General features: G+C 39.1%; 1 protein-coding gene across 1 annotated transcript in view; it reads left to right on the top strand.

Annotated features, from left to right (window-relative positions):
- Positions 1-18,939, top strand: part of trk (trunk) — a 190,633-nt gene extending 171,694 nt beyond the window's left edge. Inside the window, exon 2 of the mRNA XM_083136799.1 lies at positions 14,723-18,939. Coding sequence (XP_082992925.1) covers positions 14,723-15,523 — 801 coding nt within the window. The 3' untranslated portion in view covers positions 15,524-18,939. The remainder of the gene's footprint in view (positions 1-14,722) is intronic.
- Positions 18,940-21,576: the final 2,637 nt, after the last annotated feature.

Genomic DNA, 21,576 nt, shown 5'->3' on the forward strand with positions numbered 1-21,576 from the left:
AAGCATTGATGTCACCTTGTAATTAAGGGGTCCCAGGTTGAAGTTCCGGTGGTAGCCCCAGTTAGATTAATGCGACAAGAGGTTCGGTGATAAATATTTTATGTTATTTGATTTTTGTTATTAAGCGTCGCTTTTCCGCCACTTTTGGCTAACCGCGACGATGAGAGTGAGTGATGATATGGTGAAATGATGAAGGGACACTGACAAAGAATACCCATGCCTAGGTCAGGATTTGAACTTTGGTTGTTGAAGGTTTAAAATTTTTAAATAAATTCAATTCCTGTCCGAGACAGAAACTCGGCAAGTGTAAATGGGTCCTAAGACCGTAAATAACCTTTCACATATTTAAAGTATTTGATTTCGGTCCGGGAACCGTTTTCCGGATCAATTTAAATATCGTGCAGGAACCTTCATTTCCGGATCAATTTAGATACGGTCCAAGTTCCGTATTGAAATAGAACAATACGCAACTTGGACCGCATTAAAACTGTGCGAGACAAAACATTCCGGTCCTGTTACGGAATTCAAAGAATTGATGGTTTCCTGGACCATTAACAACCCTGATTTGAACCCGGAGCTCTTGGCGTCATCGGTGGCGAATAGTTGAAACAATAAACGTGAGAAGCTTTAATGGCTTAACAAAGACAAAACGTTGGACATATAGTTTCTGATATGGTTCGGGGTGAAGGACTTGGTAATGAGGATTAATAACCAGACGGTGAACAATTAATACATTTAATATACACTGGACGTTATGTCCGAAGCATTCAAATACATTGAACCATGATATAACAAACATTACACAGAATATATCTGCTTATGATTTTTCTTCTTCTTGCCGTGAAGACTAAGCCTTGTAGCCATACCTAGACCGTATCATCCCTCCAGGTGTCCCATAAAAAAAATCAGATATGCTGATGACCGTATCGATCTGGTGGGCGGCGAACCCTGGTAGACCTTCTCGGAGATGAGTGAGGTGTGCTAGGACCTGGTCCTGGGTATCCGGCTCTGCCTGGGATAGGTTCTGGTGCTGTTCCACCGGGGTTTGTTGAATTTCTATTTGGTATTGTAACGTTGAAGTCGTCGTCATCTGCAGTGTCACGTGAAACACGTCTCTTCAACCACCTGGGATGTACCACTCGTTTGATTCCATCTTCCAACATTATCTCGTAGAGGATACTATCCCCAATTCGACGAATGACAACTCCTGGGATGTAATTTGGAGTACCATGCTTAGGTGATTGAACCCAAACTGCTGAGTTGATGGTGAAAGTACCATATCTCGATGAAGAATCGTTCTGAAATTTTGCTGACTTCCTCGGCTTGAACGGAGATTCACTCGACAGAGGCAGATTGTTTGGTTCCCACCAAAATCTTGGTCGGTATTTCAAGACCGAAAGTGCCGGCAGGCTTCCTTTTCCACCCAGTCGCGTGTTCCGAAGGATGAAAAGAAGGTTGGCGATCCCCATATCAAGTTCAAGCGTGCTGAGATTGGGTTTGTCAGTTATAAGCTTGACAAGAGCGGTTTTGACAGTACGAACGTATCGTTCGGCTAAGCCGTTGCTAGGACTGTGATAAGGTGGTGAAGTAACATGTTTGATGCCATTCTTAAGGCAGAAGTTACGAAATTCGAGAGAAGTGAACGTTGGGCCGTTGTCGGATACGATAGTATTTGGTATCCCTAGCGTGGCGTAAGATTGCATAAGCCAGCGGATCGTTTCCTTTGTGTCCAATGTGTGTAGAGGCCATACTTCTGTCCACTTGCTGAAGGCGTCTACTATCAGTAGGAACTTACGCCCTGCAAAGAAAAAATGGTCTATATGCCATCTCTCGTTCACATACGAAGCGAGAGGCCATGAAGAATCGGGTCCGTTTCGGACCTTAGGAGCGTTTGCTCGGCATGTATTGCAGCTCGCTACAAAATCCGTAATCTCTGCTGACATGCCTGGCCACCAAAATCTGGAAAGACACAACTCTTTCATACGAGTTGAACCAATGTGTCCATCGTGTAAAGCTCTAAGAACTTCATTCCGTTTAACTGTGGGAATGATAAGTCTACCCGACCACATGAGCGTTCCCTGCTCGTACGTTAGGTGAGCTCTTCTTTCGAAGAAAGGTGCGAGCTTCTTCCGTTCGGTAGACGTGTCGTGTTGATCTGGCCAACCATTTACTACACAGGAGACAACTAATGAGAGCAGTGGGTCTTCTGAAGTGGCGTTCTGTATTGAGTCTCGAGAAAGAGGAGCTACAGCGTCTTCAATGGACCCGAAATATGCATGAAGTTCTTCTTCTCCAGCTGGTATTGTGTCACGTGTTTGCGTAGGCAACCTGCTTAGCATGTCAGCTACTTCTACCTTGCTGGAATGAATTATATTATATTGGTATGAAGATAAAAGTAGAGCCCATCTCATCAATCTATTGGATGAATGTTTTGAAATGGCTCGATCCGGAGAAAATATAAACTTTACAGCACGTGCGTCTGTAACAATCTCGAACTTGGATCCGAGTAAAAATTTGTGAAATCGCTTGATACCGTGAACTATGGCTAGAGCTTCTCTCTCTACCTGGGAGTATCTGCGCTCCGTCTCACTGAAGGTGGTAGAAGAGCAGGCGATGGTCTGTAGACCGCTATCAACTCGATGACACAATTGTGCACCACAGCCGAAAGGAGAGCCATCAGTGATAAGTACAACTGGCTTTGTTGGGTCGAAAGGCACAATAGGATTTATCTGTCGAAGTTCCGCCATGATGCTGTCGAACTCGTGTTGACAGTTATCGTCCCATTTCCAAGAGACGTTTTTCTTGAGTAAAGAAAGTAAAAAGTGAAGTTTCGAAGCTAAGTTCGGTACAAACTTTCGATGAAAGTTGATCATCCCGATGAAGGAACGTAATTGTGATTTGTCTCGAGGTGGGGGAGAATTTAGGATGGCCTCCAAGTTCTTGTCTGACGGCCGTATACCAGCGACGTCAATCTTGTATCCTAGGTACTCGATAGATGAGGTTAGGAATTGGCTTTTGCTGGCGCTCGCTTTGACATTGTGTTTGGCCAGACGATTCAGGACATCACACGTGCGTGTGAAGCATTCTTGCAATGTTTCACCTCCGATGATGACGTCATCAAAGTAGAAAGAAACTCCGGGAATGTCATCTAGAATCTTCGCTAGGACCATTTGAAACAGATCTCCACTTATGTTTATGCCAAAAGGTAGTCTGTGAGGTTTATATAAGCCCCAAGGTGTGTTGACGACAGTGATGCGTTTGGCAGCTTCAGAAAGTTCCAACTGTCCGTAAGCCATTTGAAGGTCAATTACCGTAAAGTATTTACACCTGGCCAACTTAGAGAAAATATCCTCGACTCTAGCAATGGAAAACTTGACGTTTTCAGTCATTTTATTCACCGTTCCTGAGAAGTCAGTGCAGAGACGAAGTGAGCCATCTTTCTTGGTAACAACGACAAGTGGTGAGGCCCAATCAGAATATCCGACCGGTTCCCATAACCCTACTTTCACTAGATTTTGAATAGAATCCTGAACACGGTCTCGAATACCGTAAGGAACTTCGTAATGTCTACGAAATATTGGTGCAGAGTTGGATCTCAGTGGTATATCGACCAAATAAGGTGTAATTGGCTTGGACAAATCACCATCAAAGATTTTCTCGTATCTAGAAGAAATTTCTCGCCTTAGGTCGTTGGCACCAGCGTTAGTAATAGTACCTTGTACTGTGTTAGTTGAAAGAACACTGGCCGTAACTAATAATCTCCTCCAAGATGGTTGAATAATGTCCAACCATGTACGACCGATCAATGGATATAAAAGTTTCTCCTGACAGAGAAAGACAGGTAAAGTATAATCCCTATTGTCTAAGTATAGTTTGACGGATGTTTGTGCTGTAACACGAACATATCCTTCGTTTACACCTCGTAATCGTAGGCTAGAATTACATTTAACATAGTGTGGAAACAACTGATCAAAATACTTCTCGTTGAAAAGAGTAATAGCAGACCCAGTATCTACTTCACATTTAACAATACACTTATTGATTTGGAGATTTATTATGAAGCTATCCGAACTGATTTGGTGCTCCAAAATGTGTTGAGTAGAAGTAATCAGTGTGGAACGATGACTGAGCGCACAAGTGTTGAGATGGTTGAAGCTGAACGTAGACAACTCATCGGGTGTTGTGCTCCGTGAGGTTGAACTGGACGTTCTATTCACGGCTCTATCTTTTTGCTTCTTTCTGCATCGTATATTCCAATGGCCTTGTCGTTTGCAGTAGCTACAGATTGCGTTTCTTGCCGGACATAGACCTTGTGGGTGATTCTTTGTGCAGTTGCCGCACTGGGAGTGAGGATTTTGCTTGGTAGCAGTTGTGTTCTGAGGTTGATTGTAGCTCTTCTGCCTCGTTTCGCCCGAGCGTGAACTCTTTGAAGCGCCTGTGTGGCGATCTGGATTCATCCGCGTCAAATTTCTTGAGCTGGTGGCAAAAGTCACAGAATCTGCATTGTACTTATTCGAGAATAATTTAACTTCTCGTTCTAATAACTCACAATGCAAAGCAATTTCTTGACATTTAGCAAAGGAAAGATCACTTTCAGATAATAATCTTTTTCGAGTACTGTCAGATTGTACACCAACAAGAAATTGTTCAACAAGTGCCTCATCTAAATACTGCTCATACGCACATTTGGCTGCTTGTTGTTTGATTTTCACTACGAATTGAGTAACTGATTCTCCTTGAGATTGGATACAATTTCGAAACTTGAACCTCTCTGTAAACTTGTTGGTTTTGGGCCTGAAGTGCTGAACCATTTTGTCGTGAATGACAGCATATGTTAGATTACATGGCATTTCAGGAGCCGTAATATTGCGAAGTACTTGAAAAGCCTTAGGACCTATGACTGCTAAGAGAACTGCTGCTTTTCTTTCATTTGCCACATTCTGGGCGAGACAGAGTTGATCAAAACGCATGAAATAACTCTCGATATCTTCATTTTCTTCAGCAAATTCGCTGAATGTAATGTTGAGAGCCATGTTATCGAAACTTCAAATTACATTAACTGATAGAAATCACTGGCATGTATGAAAGTTACGATGTGTAACTGAAACTTGCATGTAGAAAATTAGCAAACTTAAACGTTACATGTAAGACCGTCTTGTTGATTTGCTACAGAAATCTTACTTGTTATAATCCCGTGCCGATAAAGTCATCTTGACGATACGATTAGAATCCTTCAAATTTTCTATTCACTGTCCACAGCGCCAAATTGATATGGTTCGGGGTGAAGGACTTGGTAATGAGGATTAATAACCAGACGGTGAACAATTAATACATTTAATATACACTGGACGTTATGTCCGAAGCATTCAAATACATTGAACCATGATATAACAAACATTACACAGAATATATCTGCTTATGATTTTTCTTCTTCTTGCCGTGAAGACTAAGCCTTGTAGCCATACCTAGACCGTATCAGTTTCACAATGTGTTACAGTAATCCCTTCACGGACATCGCGCTATGACGTCAGGGGTCCCGGGTTCGAATCCTGGCCCGGACATGTGTGTCCATCAATCTCACCATATTCTATCATTGCCCATCTTCGTCATTAGCCAAAAGTGGCAGAAATTCGAAGCAAAATAAACTCTTATCACTCTTCACCACAAAGAGCACAAAAAAAAATTAGCTCCCACTTAAATATTTCAATTTCCTTTATGCGACTTCTAAAGTACCGACTTCGTGAATATTGAACGTCATCAATATCTTAATATGTTGTAAAGGTTATTTATGTCTCGCAGCTGTTGGTAATTCCGTGGCTGAAGTGATGACCAAATGCAGTAATTGTGTTTTTCTTAGCACAACAACAACTTTGTATTCGTTTGTTTGTTTATCTTAATACACACTTCCCGGTATCCTAATGTACATTAAGCCTTGTTTTCAAAGCACAGGTTGGATAGAGAAGCTCTTGAATTTGAAGTTTGCGTTTATTGATCTACGGGACACCCTTTGAATGATTAATTGCAAGGTTTGTTCCTTAAATTCGCGGACTGTTTTTTTCCTTTCAGCGATGCTAGCACCCAATTGCTGAAGTTGTGTGCTGGGTTACCGAGATGGTAGTTCATGTATTTGGAGCTACAGTGTTGCCGGGAGGCCCAGATATACCCAGATTCGACGTGAAACGGTAACAATCGATTTAGTTTCCACGTAACCAATGGCGGACTGTACTGTCTATCTTACACGTTGAACTGCCATTCGTAATCAAGGTTATGTAGGATATGGTTTATTGAATTAAGTTATTTTACCACGTTTATTTTCCACTTTTGGCTAATCGCGACAAAGGGATGAGTTGTGATGTCATGAGATACAGGAAAGGGCAATCACAACTATACGCGGACGACACAACAGAAGCTCTAAAGAGAATTCTCGTGCTTGCAGGTCCAGGAGCCAGCCTCGTTAGTCTGCTAAATGAAGTCCACCTTGTGGGGTGTCTACGGAAAGGGTTACATAGGAATTTCAACTGCAAGAATTTAAGGAGCAGGAATAAATAATGGTACTACAACGCTAGTGCTAAGGAGAAAAACTTGAAATGGAAATTGAACTTTACCCACAAAATACTCAGTTAGAGATTAAACTACAGGAAGAAGTATGTGAGACCGATTACAGGGAAAATACAGTGAGAACAGAGATTTTAAGAAGAAATTAAACTGAACCAATTATCCTCAATGAGTAATTAAAGAAAAGGGAGAATGAAGAAATAATGTGTGAACTCAAGGTTTAATAGAAAGTTAAACTATCGGCGAAAATTTAATCTGCACAAACACATGTTTTAAGGAGCGAAACTTTACTGGAGAATCGTACACAAAATCTCTCCAACATAAGAATTCAAGAATAGTTTAATGATTTATTGCTAGTATATTATTTAGACATATTCTTCGATGCATATGATGTTCGTGTAAACAAAATTATGAAAAAAAACTTCCTATTTGTTTTTTTATAAAATTTGACTGCAAATGTGTTTTAACTGTATCTATAATATATTGTTACATCAATATTTTAATTTAAAAATCGATATTATCCTTGTAGCCTTTTGTAATGTACAAGTTATATGTTCAACATAAATAAGACTTGGGTCCTGTCATGGACAAATTAAAAAAAATAAGATTTATATTGCGGAAAGAATACAACAGGAACACAAGTTTAAGAAGAAATAGAAAATCTTCTATGAGAAATTTAACAGAATTAAGAAATATCGTAAAAATTTAAGTTTTAAGGAGAAAAGCTAATGGTAAGTTAAACGTTTGTGAGGACATCAGCAGAGAGAGTTGAAACTACAGAAACTACATGCATAGTGAGAACTAGAGTTACAGGAAAAAATAAAAGTTACAGAGAGACCTTACTGAAGACTTTACTGTGTGTATTCAGGTTCTAAAGAGGAGAAATTTTCAGGACATAGAAACTACAGGGTGATTCAAAAGTCCCTTAACACCCCTATAAAATGGAAAGGAGTTGTTAGGCTGGATACAAATGATCATGATAGAAACAGGTTAGGCCTAGAGGTGTGTTCCAAGTGGACGTTCGCCATATTGAATTGAATTCAAAATGTTTAAATGGGAATGGGGTATATCAATATAATCGATTTTCCATCCGGAAGAGAATACACAGTGTATCAGCAAGTGTAAATTAGTTTTGGCCTGTAAAGAACCTTTTTATGTTTAAAGTATTTCAATTCGGTCCAGGAACCTTTCCTCTGGATCAAATTAAATACGGTCCAGAAACCTTTTTCCGGATCAATTTAGGTACGGTCCAGGAGCCTTTTTCCAATGACACAATACGAAACTTGGACCGAATTTCAATTGGGAGAGAAAAGAGGTTTCGGTCCTGTTGCGGAACCCAATAGAACCCCTTTAGAATTTATGGGTTACTGGACCTTCAACAACCCTGCTCTGAGTATAGGGAGAGTTACATTAAATCCAAGAAAACTTCAAAAACTTCTCGATTTCAATAGAAAATCTTCAGTAACCGGCTCTTTACCAACACCACGCCTGCATGAAGAGACCAAAGGCAGAGGCGTAACTTGGCGGGAGCAAGAGGGGGCATTTGCTCCTCCAAACTTTTCATGCTACTAAATTTAAAATTTAATGATACTTCTGTTTACCTCTTGGAACCAGAGTAGCAAAGTATTGAAGTTTTTTCTTATGATTGTGCAAATGTAAGCTATTCAGCAAAATAGTTTTGGACACTATTTTTACGGGTTGGAACACTTATTAATTCTGCCCCCAAGTTAAGTGCCAAGTTTGATTCTAACCCCCCGAAAGTTAAGTCCAAAGTTTGATTCTGCCCCTCCCAAAAAGTTAAGTCCCATGTTTGATTCTGCCTCTCCCCAAAAGTTAAGTCCGAAATTTGATTCTGCCCCTCCCAAAAAGTTAAGTCCAAAGTTTGATTCTGCCCCTCCCCAAAAGTTAAGTCCCATTTTTGATTCTGCCCCTCCAAAATTAAGTCCCAAGTTTGATTCTAACCCCCGAAAGTTAGGTCCAAAGTTTGATTCTGCCCCTCCCCAAAAGTTAAGTCCCATGTTTGATTCTGCACCTCCCCAAAAGTTAAGTCCCAAGTTTGATTCTGCCCCTCCCCAAAACTTAAGTTCCTCGCCCCTCCCCAAAGTTAAGTCCCAAGTTTGATTCTGCCCCTCCCCAAAACTTAAGTTCCTCGCCCCTCCCCAAAGTTAAGTCCCAAGTTTAATTCTGCCCCTCTCCAAAAGTTAAGTCCCATGTTTGATTCTGCACCTCCCCAAAAGTTAAGTCCCAAGTTTGATTCTGCCCCTCCACAAAAGTTAAGTCCCATGTTTGATTCTGCCCCTCCCCAAAACTTAAGTTCCTCGCCCCTCCCCAAAGTTAAGTCCCAAGTTTGATTCTGCCCCTCCCCAAAAGTTAAGTCCCATGTTTGATTCTGCACCTCCCCAAAAGTTAAGTCCCAAGTTTGATTCTGCCCCTCCCCAAAAGTTAAGTCCCATGTTTGATTCTGCCCCTCCCCAAAACTTAAGTTCCTCGCCCCTCCCCAAAGTTAAGTCCAAAGTTTGATTCTGCCCCTCCCCAAAAGTTAAGTCCCATGTTTGATTCTGCCCCTCCCCAAAACTTAAGTTCCTCGCCCCTCCCCAAAGTTAAGTCCCAAGTTTGATTCTGCCCGTCCCCAAAAGTTAAGTCCCATGTTTGATTCTGCCCCTCCTCAAAAGTTAAGTCCCAAGTTTGATTCTGCCCCTCCCCAAAAGTTAAGTCCCAAGTTTGATTCTGCCCCTCCCCAAAAGTTAAGTCCCAAGTTTGATTCTGCTCCCCCAAGTTTAGTCCGAAGTTTTGTTCTGCCCCCCCCCCAAAGTTAAGACCCAAGTTTGATTCTGCCCCTCCCAAAGTTAAGTCCCAAGTTTAGTCCCAAGTTTGATTCTGCCCCCCAAGTCAAGTTCCAAGTTTTATTCTGCCCCCACCTCAAAGTCATGTCTCTAGTTTAATTCTGCCCCCCCCAATGTTAAGTCCCAAGTTTGCTGCACCTCCCAAAGTGAAGTCCCAAGTTTGATTCTGCCCCTCCCCAAAAGTTAAGTCCAAAATTTGATTCTGCCCCCCAAGTCAAGTTCCAAGTTTTATTCTTCCCCCACCTCAAGGTCAAGTCTCTAGTTTGATTCTGCCTCCTCCCTAAAGGTTAAGTTCCAAATTTGATTCTACCCCACCCCCAAAGTTATCCAAAGTTTGATTCTGCCCCCCTCCAAAAAAATTAAGTCCGAAGTTTGAGTGCCCCCCTCCTCAAAGTCAAATCTCTAATTTGATTCTTCCCCCCCTGAAGTTAGTCCCAAGTTTCATTCTGCCCTCCCCGAAATTGAGGTTCCAAGTTTCATACTGTCCCCTCCCAAAGTAAAGTTTCAAGTTGGGTTCTGCTCCTTCCTTAAGCCCGAAAATCGATTTTTGACCCCCCAAAGTTAGGTCTCAAACTACATCCATGAAAGATACAGAAGAACCAGTTTCAGCATGGATTCCACCTACCACTCCCCATTGTATTTCTACTCTACACCTTCAATATGTATTTCGCAGTCTGTGGGAGAAAGGTAGTAAATATTTTACGGCCGCAAAGGAGTAGGAAGTGACCAAATGGCACGTCGTAAAGATTAACCTCTAATGCTAAAGCTGCAGAAATCGGTGACGTAATGAGTGCTGTATGGGGCAAAGTAGAATGGGGCAAGAAAATCGAAGGGGGCCAACTGACCTGCATTAACGTCAAATATGTGAACTGGGTCTTTTAGTATGAATATATCTAACCGCAAATGGGCCTTTTTATTGCTCCCCAAACGAGATATCTGAAAGTTCGGTTTTTATACACCAGACTTGACTGGCTTTGGAGATCTGGTAATTTATTTTAACTCCAACTAAAGCTGCATGATTTCTTTAAAGTTGAATATTTGTGTTTGTTCTTTCATCCATTAATCACTTGGCCGGTCCCCCGTGGCGGAGTGGTTAGCACAACGCGCTACGACGCCAGGTGTCCCTGGACATGGGTGTTTGTGTGTCCATTCATCAATTTCAACATATCATTAGTACAGTTCATATAAAAAGTATATAATTACAAAATTTCTATAATTTACAATCTAGATATTCACTAATGCTATAATATTCCTTATTAACTAATAGTTTCCTTAATTTGTTTTTCAAACTTGTCATACTTTCTGCTTTTATATCATTCGGTAAATGGTTGAACATTTTAATTGCCATCTGTTGGGTTCTTCTTGAACTAATGTTAGCCTGGTGAAGTAAGGCTTAAAGAGCTGTTTATTTCGGGTGTTATATGTGTGTTCTATTGAACTTCGCAGCGCAATATTTTTTCTCGCATATAATGACATTTCATATATGTACAGTGAAGGGAGGGGTATCCTCATACGATTAAACAAAAGAGGCAGAAAAGCAGGCCCGTACCCAGGATTTTTTTGAGGGAGGGGCCAGATTCGTGTTTATCTTTATCTATGTATGTATCTATATACAGTGGCGCGCTATTTGGGGGGACCTGGGGTCAGTCGCCCCCGACTTTTTGCCACTTTCCCCCCGTACTATGGCCTCTTAATGTTTGTCTATACCAAGAGAAAATAACTGTTCTTGCCCCCCTCCTCCCCTTTCCCTTCGCCGATCCTGGTCAGAAGAATTCGGATAGTTCTGAGTTTTACAAATTAAAAATGTTTTCAAATTTCCTTCAGTTTCTTATACCAGAACCATTGAACAGCCACGATAATTCTATGTTTAGAAAATAATATGTTTATTAATTAAATTATGCACATTAGCAATTATTATTACAATAAAGAATTCTATGAGTTAACCCATAGGCCGCTACGCCCCCCAAAAGAGAGAAACATTTTCACCTGGTAGCCAGTGGCGGCGATTGGGTGCCAAAACTGGGGGGCAAGGATAATTTACTTTTTCATAGTAGACAAGTTTGAGTTTTTGTTTTAGAACCACCTTTATGCACAGATAGACTAATTGGGACTGGACCTACAGTTTAAACTGGGATCCGAACCACTATGTGCCTCCACCGGATCTGGGTAGACAAGGCTTTGCATTTTTAGTGCAGGAGCAAATGTAGAAATAGTGGGGGGTCAACTGCCCTCCCCATGCCCTCCAATCACCGTCACTGCTGGTAGTCTTGCATCAATGGTTATAAAACTAAAAGTACAAAAACTGCAGACTTCTGGACACTGTCTCTCTACACAGCACATTCATTTATGCAAGCACAAAATTAAATTTTTACAAGTTTGAAAAATCGTCGATGTAATTTTCGTAGCTTTTTTTAGGTTTACATTTAAAAATTTCATGGCTCGAGGGGGGGGCATGGCCCCCATGGCCCCCTCCCCTGGGTACGGGCCTGCAGAAAAGCCAAGTAAAATATACTAAATCAGTCAGTATTCATCCTCATCTTCAAGAAATCGAAGTAAAATACATCAGTCAATCAATTGGTGTATAAGGGTGGTTCACAATAATGTTAGTCCTGGGCCTCCACGTATAGAAATCCCTATCTGTCTGTGCGCCTCTGATGCCATGTATCTTCTTGGATCTTCTCTCGCCCTTGATTCCGCCCACAAAGCTTTGTCTGACGCTTGTTGTCAAAGCAAGGCCATCCCAATTGCCTGGTGGCCCACCGATCAGGTGTTGGACCTGGCCAATCTGTGGGAATAGGTGTGCGGAGCCGAACACTAGTAGGAAGTTGATTTCACGGCCAATAGATGGCACGCTTCTGCTTGTGGTTTCTCTGCAGATGTCGCCACGGTACGACGGTGAGAAATTCCACAGTGCTGTATGTTCGTTAGAGCAACTCCTTATTGAGGTGAATTGGACAACAAATTTCTGCAGTTATTTTAGATATACAGATGATTTGCCACCTCCCTTTCATAATACTTATGATTCTTTAAATGTAAATTATATGTATATTACTGTGAAATGGATTTGTTTATTTGGTATAGACGTATAGTACGTACTTTAAAAGGTTAGGTTAGGTTAGGTTAGGTTACATATAATTCATGTCATAGTGGTGAGAATTTTTGTTAAAAAAAGTTTAAAGATGATTTTATTCCTTGCGAAAAGTAACTGTACACAGTAGAGAACCGAAGTACGGATATAGTTATTCATTTAAAGAAATAACTAGTGACAGAACCGCAGTGGTAGGGAGTCTGACTGCTACACGGGAGACCCGGGTTCGATTTCCGGAATTGGTTATTTCAGGTGGGAAATGTTCCCACATGGACCAGCTCACTCACCCAGTATCTAATAAATGTGAACTTGGAAGCTATCCTGGGGGTATGGACGTGGTGCTGATCACGTCACCTCCACAAATTCTCGAGATCGTGGACGTGCCTGAACTAAACATCCTTGCCGAAGGCTTTAATGGCATGGTGCAATGTGCATGGGGCAGCTTTAACTACACTTAACTACGTTACTCGAAGACAAACACAAATACACACACACACATAACATATATGAAGCCACAATGGCGGAGATTAGATGAGCGTGAGGGGTTTTGCCCCCCCCTCTTTTGCGACTTATGTCTCCGCACTATGCTAAACCTTATCTTCAAATTGAAGTAAACTGGTCTTCCTCCTAGTTTTGGAACCCAATTTCCGTCACTGTGTAGCCAACGTGCGTGCATTTATAATTAAATCTTATCTCTACAGCTAACGTACATGCATTCACAATTTAACCGTTCAGTGGTAGACTTAAGAAAAGTTACATGACTGGTACACTTGGGTCCTGGGGACCCGTATTATTAAAAATTGGAAATTTTGACCTTAACCATTTTCTTTATTGCTCAAAAGTTTTCAGGTACAAGTTTTCAGATGCTCTCATGAGTTGCTACAAAAGAGATCAAACTTTTTCGGAACAGTGTGAGCATAATGTGCAGCTGCATTCTTTACAGATTGGTAGTTTGCAGTAGTTGTTTGTTTCCTGTCCTTTTTGCTGGGGCACAATGCGCATCTTTTACGTTTGGATTTTTCAGTAGTTACAGCAATAGCTGGTGGTTCTTCTTGATCTGCTTCTCCAAGAATACGCAGCACTATACAACAGATATCCCTATGAAGAGTTGGCACCGATTTCCTCTGTTCCAGCAATGGTGTTATCAGATGATATCTCACTTTCACTGTTATGTTCACTCTGTACGTAATTAGCGTCATATTCAGAATCTTCTTCCATATTTCATCATCGGTTAAATTACATCCTCCCGCCATAATGTTTGGAACAGAAGGAAATATAACAAATGATCAATAATCCCTCATCCAGAAAATTAGTTACATAAATGGAAAAGCTTTTCCAACACAACATTCACCACTGCCAGTCAAAAGACTACTTGGGAGATGAAAGTAACCAGACCTGCCATCTGTGAGTAAACACATCAACAAATTCCATTGGGTCCCCCATGTGTACCACTCACGGGTTTTAAAAATTATGTTATTAATTAATAAAAACTGATTCCTATATGTGCAATCGGCTGCTAAGATGTATGCATCTCATGAATTGTAAAGAAACGCATGTTGTCAATGTCTGATGTTATATTCGCATTACTAATTATGAGATTTGAGTAGAACATGATTGCCGAATTCAAATTGAAAATCGAAATAGGTTTGTCTTCACAACTTATCAGAAAAGAAATAACGTGTAGAAAAATTGTTGTAAAACACTAACATTTATTACTCTCGTATCTGTATCTATAAATAATACAGTAATAAAGTTTAGTGCTATATAACAATTTGTCCACAAACATTCTCTTATAATTTATGAGATAGTGAGATAGTAATTGATATATAAGACCAAGAATAACTATTCGAAGAGAACTGTGGTCATGATCATACGATCAAATATGCGCAGTTGCATCTAGAGAATACTGGAAGGAACATGAATTTATAGCATGATGTTTTATTTTTTCAAGTATATTATTTTGTTATGGTTTTCTTCCATGCCAGTTCCCTTTCATTTTAGATTTTCGCTGGCCGTATTGGTATGATATTGTATACATATAATGGTTCGGTGTCGAATGACTTAAATGGACAATCTTACTCTCTAAAATCCATGATAGGGGCTCTATAGAGCTGTTCATTAATCCATTGCCTGCCTGGATCAAAAGATTTATTGTATATTTAGCATTGCATGTATGTACATGTTAAACTTTTTGTAAGTGAACAAATCTAACTGCTTTGGTTTGTTGTCTTTGCAGATGGAGCCACTCTTCAGACTGGTGATGACTTGCCTGATGATCACGGCTAGCTTCGCAGCGCCATCCAGAAAGTTCAGCGCCACGAGCAGCAAGCCAGGAAGAGGATTTGGTACCGGTGGTTCCCCCCACGACTACGGCTTAAGGGAAAGTGGACCCCACGACCCCCCAGTAGATCTAATAGAATCTCCAAATAAGATGTACGATCCAAAACCCCAGGACTTGAATGTGACAGCCTTGAGGCAGAAACTGGGGAGGTCTTTCGATCCAGAGTACATGAGCATTAGCAAGCCTCTTGAGTTAAACAATCGCCATCACCATGGACGAAACCGTAATCAGTCGATGATCGACTACCCGTTCAAGAGGAACAAGAAAGGAAGGTTGGTACCCCTTGGGGACATGCCACGATCGCTAAAGAGAATGAACTTCAAGTACATTCGCTTGCCAGACGGTACCAAGCTTCGAACTCGGGTTACCAACAAGCTGAAGAAGAAATTGCAGCAGTTCCTCTGGGCATATACGAGCTGTCCTGTTGTGTATCGTTGGAAGGACATTGGGATTCGATTCTGGCCCAGGTGGATCAAAGAAGGTCACTGTCCTCCTGGAAAATCCTCATGTTCAATACCGCCTGGAATGAAGTGCAAACCTTCAGGCACCATTCACAAATCAATACTTCGTTGGCACTGTGAAGATTGGGCACAGTCTAAGTATTGCAAGTGGATCACTATCCACTACCCCATTGTCACCCAATGTTCGTGTTCGTGTGCCAATGGAGGAGGCAACAATAGCAACAGCTACTCTTAATCCACGAAGAGGAATGTTCCCTTTGATTGTTGAGTCCTACCGGATGGAACTTAAAACTCCATCCATCTATATACCTCCAAACCTCCATGCTCCCTTTCATTGACACATCTACAATCCTTGACCAGCAAATGCATTTTGCATATCGTATTCCTCGTTCCCTAGAATTGGATATGGATTTGTTTCAACTACCAATGTCCTGAAACGACTACATTGATGACATTATAGTTGCTGTTGTGCTGCTTGAACCTGCACGCAGGTTAATATATGTACATTCCCTTGGAAAGTAAGGTTTGGTCTGAAAGTAGTTTGCTTTCAGTGTCTGGTTTGAGCAAGGGCCTTCAGGTTTTATGGTTGAAAGCGTTGGTCAGTAGTCGATGCGTCGAAAGGAATTTAGGCTTGTAAGTGATGCTTGGTACAAAGTAAATGTTCGAAGAAAGCTGTGGGTCTCCAGTGAAACAACTTGGAGAGGTTCAGTAGATATGTGTACATATGGTATGGTGTGAGCAGGGTTTATCCTCCCGATGTTGTAGCACAATAACTAGGACTGAGTAATTCTCGAAGTGGTTTTCATATCAATCAGATCTTTGAGACATGGTGCGCGGTGTATTGATACTCGAGTCAGTGTTTTAAGCCATGACATGTTTGTTTTCAGTTACTCTGTCAAAGACTTTACACATTTAAAGTACTTAAGACACTTTAATTTCACAAGCATCTCTTCAATGATGCACATGGACATACATAAATGAGAACATTACACATCAACTACACTAATTAATATGGCAAAAATACACTTTCCAAGTTGATTTCAATAAACTAGAATTAGAATGAGAAAGTATGAACTCAATAGAGAGCTGATTGATATGTTGACCGTACATGCTACTAATATAAACAGTACTCATTGCCAGAGGCACGTTTCATGTGTTTTTTTTTTTTTACAAATTAGGATTAGCCGACAACGAAATATAAATTGCCAGTTCACCGGTCTTTACCACAATCGGCATTGTTGATGTTTTGTTACAATCTCTGGTAACTAAACCAGACGATATTATAAACATTACTATAAGGAGTAACCTGTAACAGATATCAATGCAAACAAAACGACCGTTGATATTGCTTTTGTGGTTGTGCATCTACCTCGTAATCAAGTTAGTATACAACTCCTCGATCCTCTGTTTATAATTCCCTTCTTTTAATCAAGTAATTTCTTAATCGTTAGAAATATATAGTACCTGCTAATTATGGTGTAAGTAAAAGTGTTAACAAATAAGTTGTAAACATTCCCACCCTTAGTTAGGTTCCTGATGCTTGTCTATATCGAGTCCACAAACTGAAGAAATAATATACATAATAATACACTTCTCTACGCAGCAACATACTTATATTTACAAATTTTATTTGTCTTTACAGCTATTTTTGTCTTACCGAATACAATTTGTTATAACAGTACTAGCTGAATTGTCATTGAGCTTTTTGTAATAAAAATGTTTAATTTTAATTTTAGGCGTTCCAAATTGATGTGAATATCTTTAAGGCTGACCTCATGGTATTTTGCATTTCGAAAATTATATCTTAATATTTAAGCATTACGATGCAAATTATAAATTAAGACCTTTATAAAATGTACAATGCTAAAAATTAGTGGTAAATGTCATGAACATCTTAAAGTAATTTCAGTGGTGATCTTTACAAACTATGTATCGAGAACTGATGAAAGTAAGATTTTGAAAAACGATTCGAGTACATTATTTATTTATTTTTTTAACGCTGATCAGTTATTTTGAAATTTTTAATACAACACTAAAAATATTAAAATATTTGACAAATAGCAAAACCAAAATAAAGACATCAGAAATTATATTACACAAAGTCTTTGCATTTTATGTAACTAAGTGATCTGCAGATTGCCAACATCACATCTACAATACATGAATCTTAGTAAATTACATGCTGTAATATACAATCTTACCAGTAGTTTTACATACTATATTTGACATATTCGACCAATATATTGAAATAATATGAGGTAGACTTGTTCGGAACAGCTTTATGCAAGAAGCGTACGCTTGAATTTTGCACTAAACTTAATTTTTTCCAAGAGCCGATAAAAAAACAATGCATTTATTTTACTTTAGCAGATTATATATGAAAATCTCCAGAAATACAGTTTCAGAAAGAAAGAAGACTTTACTTCAAATGTTAAGAAAATAATCATATGCCCTGCTTTCACTGCTGGTTGCATAAGTATTAAATTACGCTGTTCACACAGTTTTATAGACACATGAAGAGTGTATGTTGTCAAGATAGGCAGATGACATTCTCCAAATTATGATTGTGACCATATCACAAGTAATTTCGATTCTTCAAGGATTATAGCATGAAAAGAATTGGTTTTTCTTTCATTCACTAACAAAATAATTGATTCTACAAAATTTCCTCAAATAAGAAAAAAGTTATCTTGTCAATAATACACAAAATACCATTAGATTAAACATGTCAGGAAATTAAAGTGTTCTTTCATCCATCAGTAATGCATTTGTTTGTCTTATTACACATAAGAGATGTAAGCTTTAATCACATGAAAAATACGCCTAACGTTGTATTATTAATGCCGTTCACATACTAGTCTTTTTTAATGTGCTTATATCGTACTATTGTCGTTTGTTGTCGTAATATCTTGTACAAGGGCCTGCTTTAATAAAATGATGAGATGTGCAGATGCCGATTTCAACATATGGTGAGGTGTGGTCTTTCCTTTGCAGTATTTACGGCAGTATTTTTAAATTTTTGAAGAGGCTATTTGATCCCACCTAACCAAAAATAGGTTACTGATGTTTCTCGACCTATGATAAGGAAAATTTTAAAATCTGCTACATGAATAGGAAAATAGAGTTACTGTGAAATCGGCATCTTTTATTGGAGTAACTAGAGTTGGTTGCATTTCAATTGTAAATATATGTAAATATTTTTAAGTGTTGGATGTAATTTGGGCAGTAAAATGTTGCGAAGAGTTATGGTCAATAGTATGAATGAAAATATAGTTTTCTTTTTTTACTATTATTAAGAAACCAAAATGATTTTTTTTTGTTTGTTTTCAGTTTTATATGTATATGTCGGGTTAATGTACCTTTTGAGAATGCTGAAAGATATTGCACAATTGGAGTCCCAGTAAAACCTGTACCATTTTTCATTTCTTTTGTATAGAATATAGGTCCTCTTCCATTGTTGATGAAGAGATATTTGTTTACGGTTGGTGCTACCTCTGTTCGTGTTGTACGTTGTATATAGCTACTCATGCGGTAATAATAAATCAACAAATGTTGGGTCGTTTTTGAACATCGGATCAATGCATACTATGACATATGTGTATAAGTGGTTGGTTAGTACTTACCTTGCAAAAACCCTGGTGTTTACCTTGCAAAAACCCTGGTGTTAAAGTTACACAGACCTCCCGTGAGTTCCACACAACATTTTGGTCAACGGTTAACCTCACTGATGTTAAAATGGTGATTACAACCATTTTTCAGTGGTATGTTAACACTATTGAGGTTAAACTTGACCACTGTGGTGTAAAACTCCTGGAACCACCGTTCGTTTCGTCGTAACACCATTTTTTTTACCATGTACATCTGCTGAGAAGACTAGCCTCATAATTTTAGAAATCTATAGCGTACATTGATCCGGTGTTCTTTAACTGTGTGATTAAGAAGTGTTTTCAAAGATCATATCGATATAAGAATAAATATTTGTGTAAATTGATGGCATATCCAATGTTGAAGATTACCATTCCATTTTCGGTGTGGTGCACCAGTGGTGTTTGAACCAGTACGTTTCGGTATTCCAGAGTATGTGTAAGATCATGACAAATAGTGTCTGTTATGTTGCGTGTTGTTTTTGAAAACTTAGGTGTCGTGTACATAATTATGCATTCTAAAAGTCTTTGTAAATAGGAATTACGTGTATGTGTGTGTACAGATTAGGTATTTACTTTCACTTTTTTATGTTAGCAGACTCATTCGTCGAGTCATTATGTATATATAGAGTAAAGTTTTTCAGGTGATGTTTGTATGTGAATGTACGAGTTTGTGTGTGCATTCGTGTGTGTGAATCATGGAGAGATTGCGTGCATCTGTATTAATGAAAGAAAAAAACTGTGTGATTTAAACACAATTTAAAGATGTAGAGACATGTTCTGGATGATTGTGTGAAAGTTGCTTTGTTTAGAGTGTTGTAATATACCAAAGGATTAAAACTTATAACTTATTGAAATTCAAAATATGTTGTGTTTCATTTTTCAGATTAAACCAACAGACCCTCAGAAAATAGTGTTTAACCATTTTTCTTGTGTTACATTCCTCATCAAGTGCCTTTTTTTATCTTGTAGTGGGACGAGTAATGTGATTATTTACGGAACCTGACATACAAATAACAGCTGTACTGTCACACTGACAGAAGATATCCCACAAATTATGATTGAGATAATGACACTAGTATTTTTCATTCACGGATAACTATGGCGGAAATATTGGTTCTTGCATTCAGTAACACAGCAAGCGCTTCTAGTTAAATGTTATTGAACTGTACCATATGCAACGAGGAACAATCAAAATGGCTTGGCATACAAAGACTATTGACTGAAAATCACAGGAATTAATACTTCTGATCATAACCCACTATGAAAGTGAGCTATGTTCTGAAAAGCACACCGAAAAAAAATTTTGATCGTACACAGGTGCAAACGAGCGGCTAGGGACAGCCTTAGCACCTTGGAAGATACATGCTAACAACACCAAACCTGACCTTCTTAACATATTCACGTAGGCATATAATAGAATAAATTAAAAAATAAACTACCTAACCTTCTGCTATTATTTACCTAGGTGGATAAGTTAGGAAGATCAGGTTTGGTGGTGCTGTTAGCATGCGTCTCCCAAGATGCTAAGGCTGGCCCTAGCAGTTCTTCAGGTGCAGACAAAGAATTTTAATACATCCCACTAGCTAATGTAAGTTAAAATATTATTTTGAAGAGTTTTCCAATGCTAATATCATCTCTTCAGGGTAAATCCCTTAAATGAGGTTGATTGGTATTTATTGCCGTTGTAAGTGCATTAATAAAGAGACCTAAGCGTGAACGATTTTTATAAAATAGAAACTGATACATGGAAATTTTGAAAGTATATGAGAACCAGGCATGTATCTACAAATATATTTCAGGTTGGTCCGAACCAATAATAATTATTAAATCCAATTAAATATTCAAATTAATTAATATTATATTTTATTACATGAAAAAATACACTAAAAGCATAGTGCATTATCTAGCTTAGCTGCGTGTAGTTAAGGTGGGCAAAATTTGTAAAAAAAAAAAAAAAACCTGCCCCTGCAAGGAAATTGATGTGAAATAGATACAGAATTGAATATTTATTGAATATAAAGAAAGAATGTTAGATCCAGTTGACGAAAAGTAAATTTCCCGGTAATATTTTATGCATATTATTATAAGTAGTAATAAATCTTGCATAAATCTTTTTTGGTACTGTCGCTCAAAGTCGTAAGATCCCAATATAATCCTTGGCTTCCCATTACTTCGGCGGGGCCTCCACAATGGCGCAGTGGTAGTAGCCTCATCGCCTTGTAATCAAGGGGTCCTGCGTTCGATACCCAATGGAGACATATAGTGGTTCGGATCCCACTTTAAACTGTAGGTCCAGTCCCGATTAGCCTTACTGTGCACAATGTGGACTTAAAACACCAAATCAATCAATTAGTTCGGCGGAAATAAATAACTCTCGATTAAACAACAAGTATATTTTCATTAATTTTACTTATTTCATGATTTAATTTTAGTATTTATTAAGTCTTTCGGGGGTCCGGATCTCGTGGACCCACCTAAATACGTCCTTTATAAAAACCACTAAATTTCTTACACCCCCTCTTCCAAGAATCGGAAATATAGGCTTTGGGAGTTGTTATGTCTGACATCCATTCTTACTGGCAGAAGGAAATGGGGACTGTGTTATTTCAGAACCTCACAATCAGAAAAGAAGTGGATTTAC

This window comes from Lepisma saccharinum, chromosome 15 (genome assembly GCF_977018435.1).
Source record: "Lepisma saccharinum chromosome 15, izLepSacc3.1, whole genome shotgun sequence".
NCBI lineage: Eukaryota > Metazoa > Arthropoda > Insecta > Zygentoma > Lepismatidae > Lepisma > Lepisma saccharinum.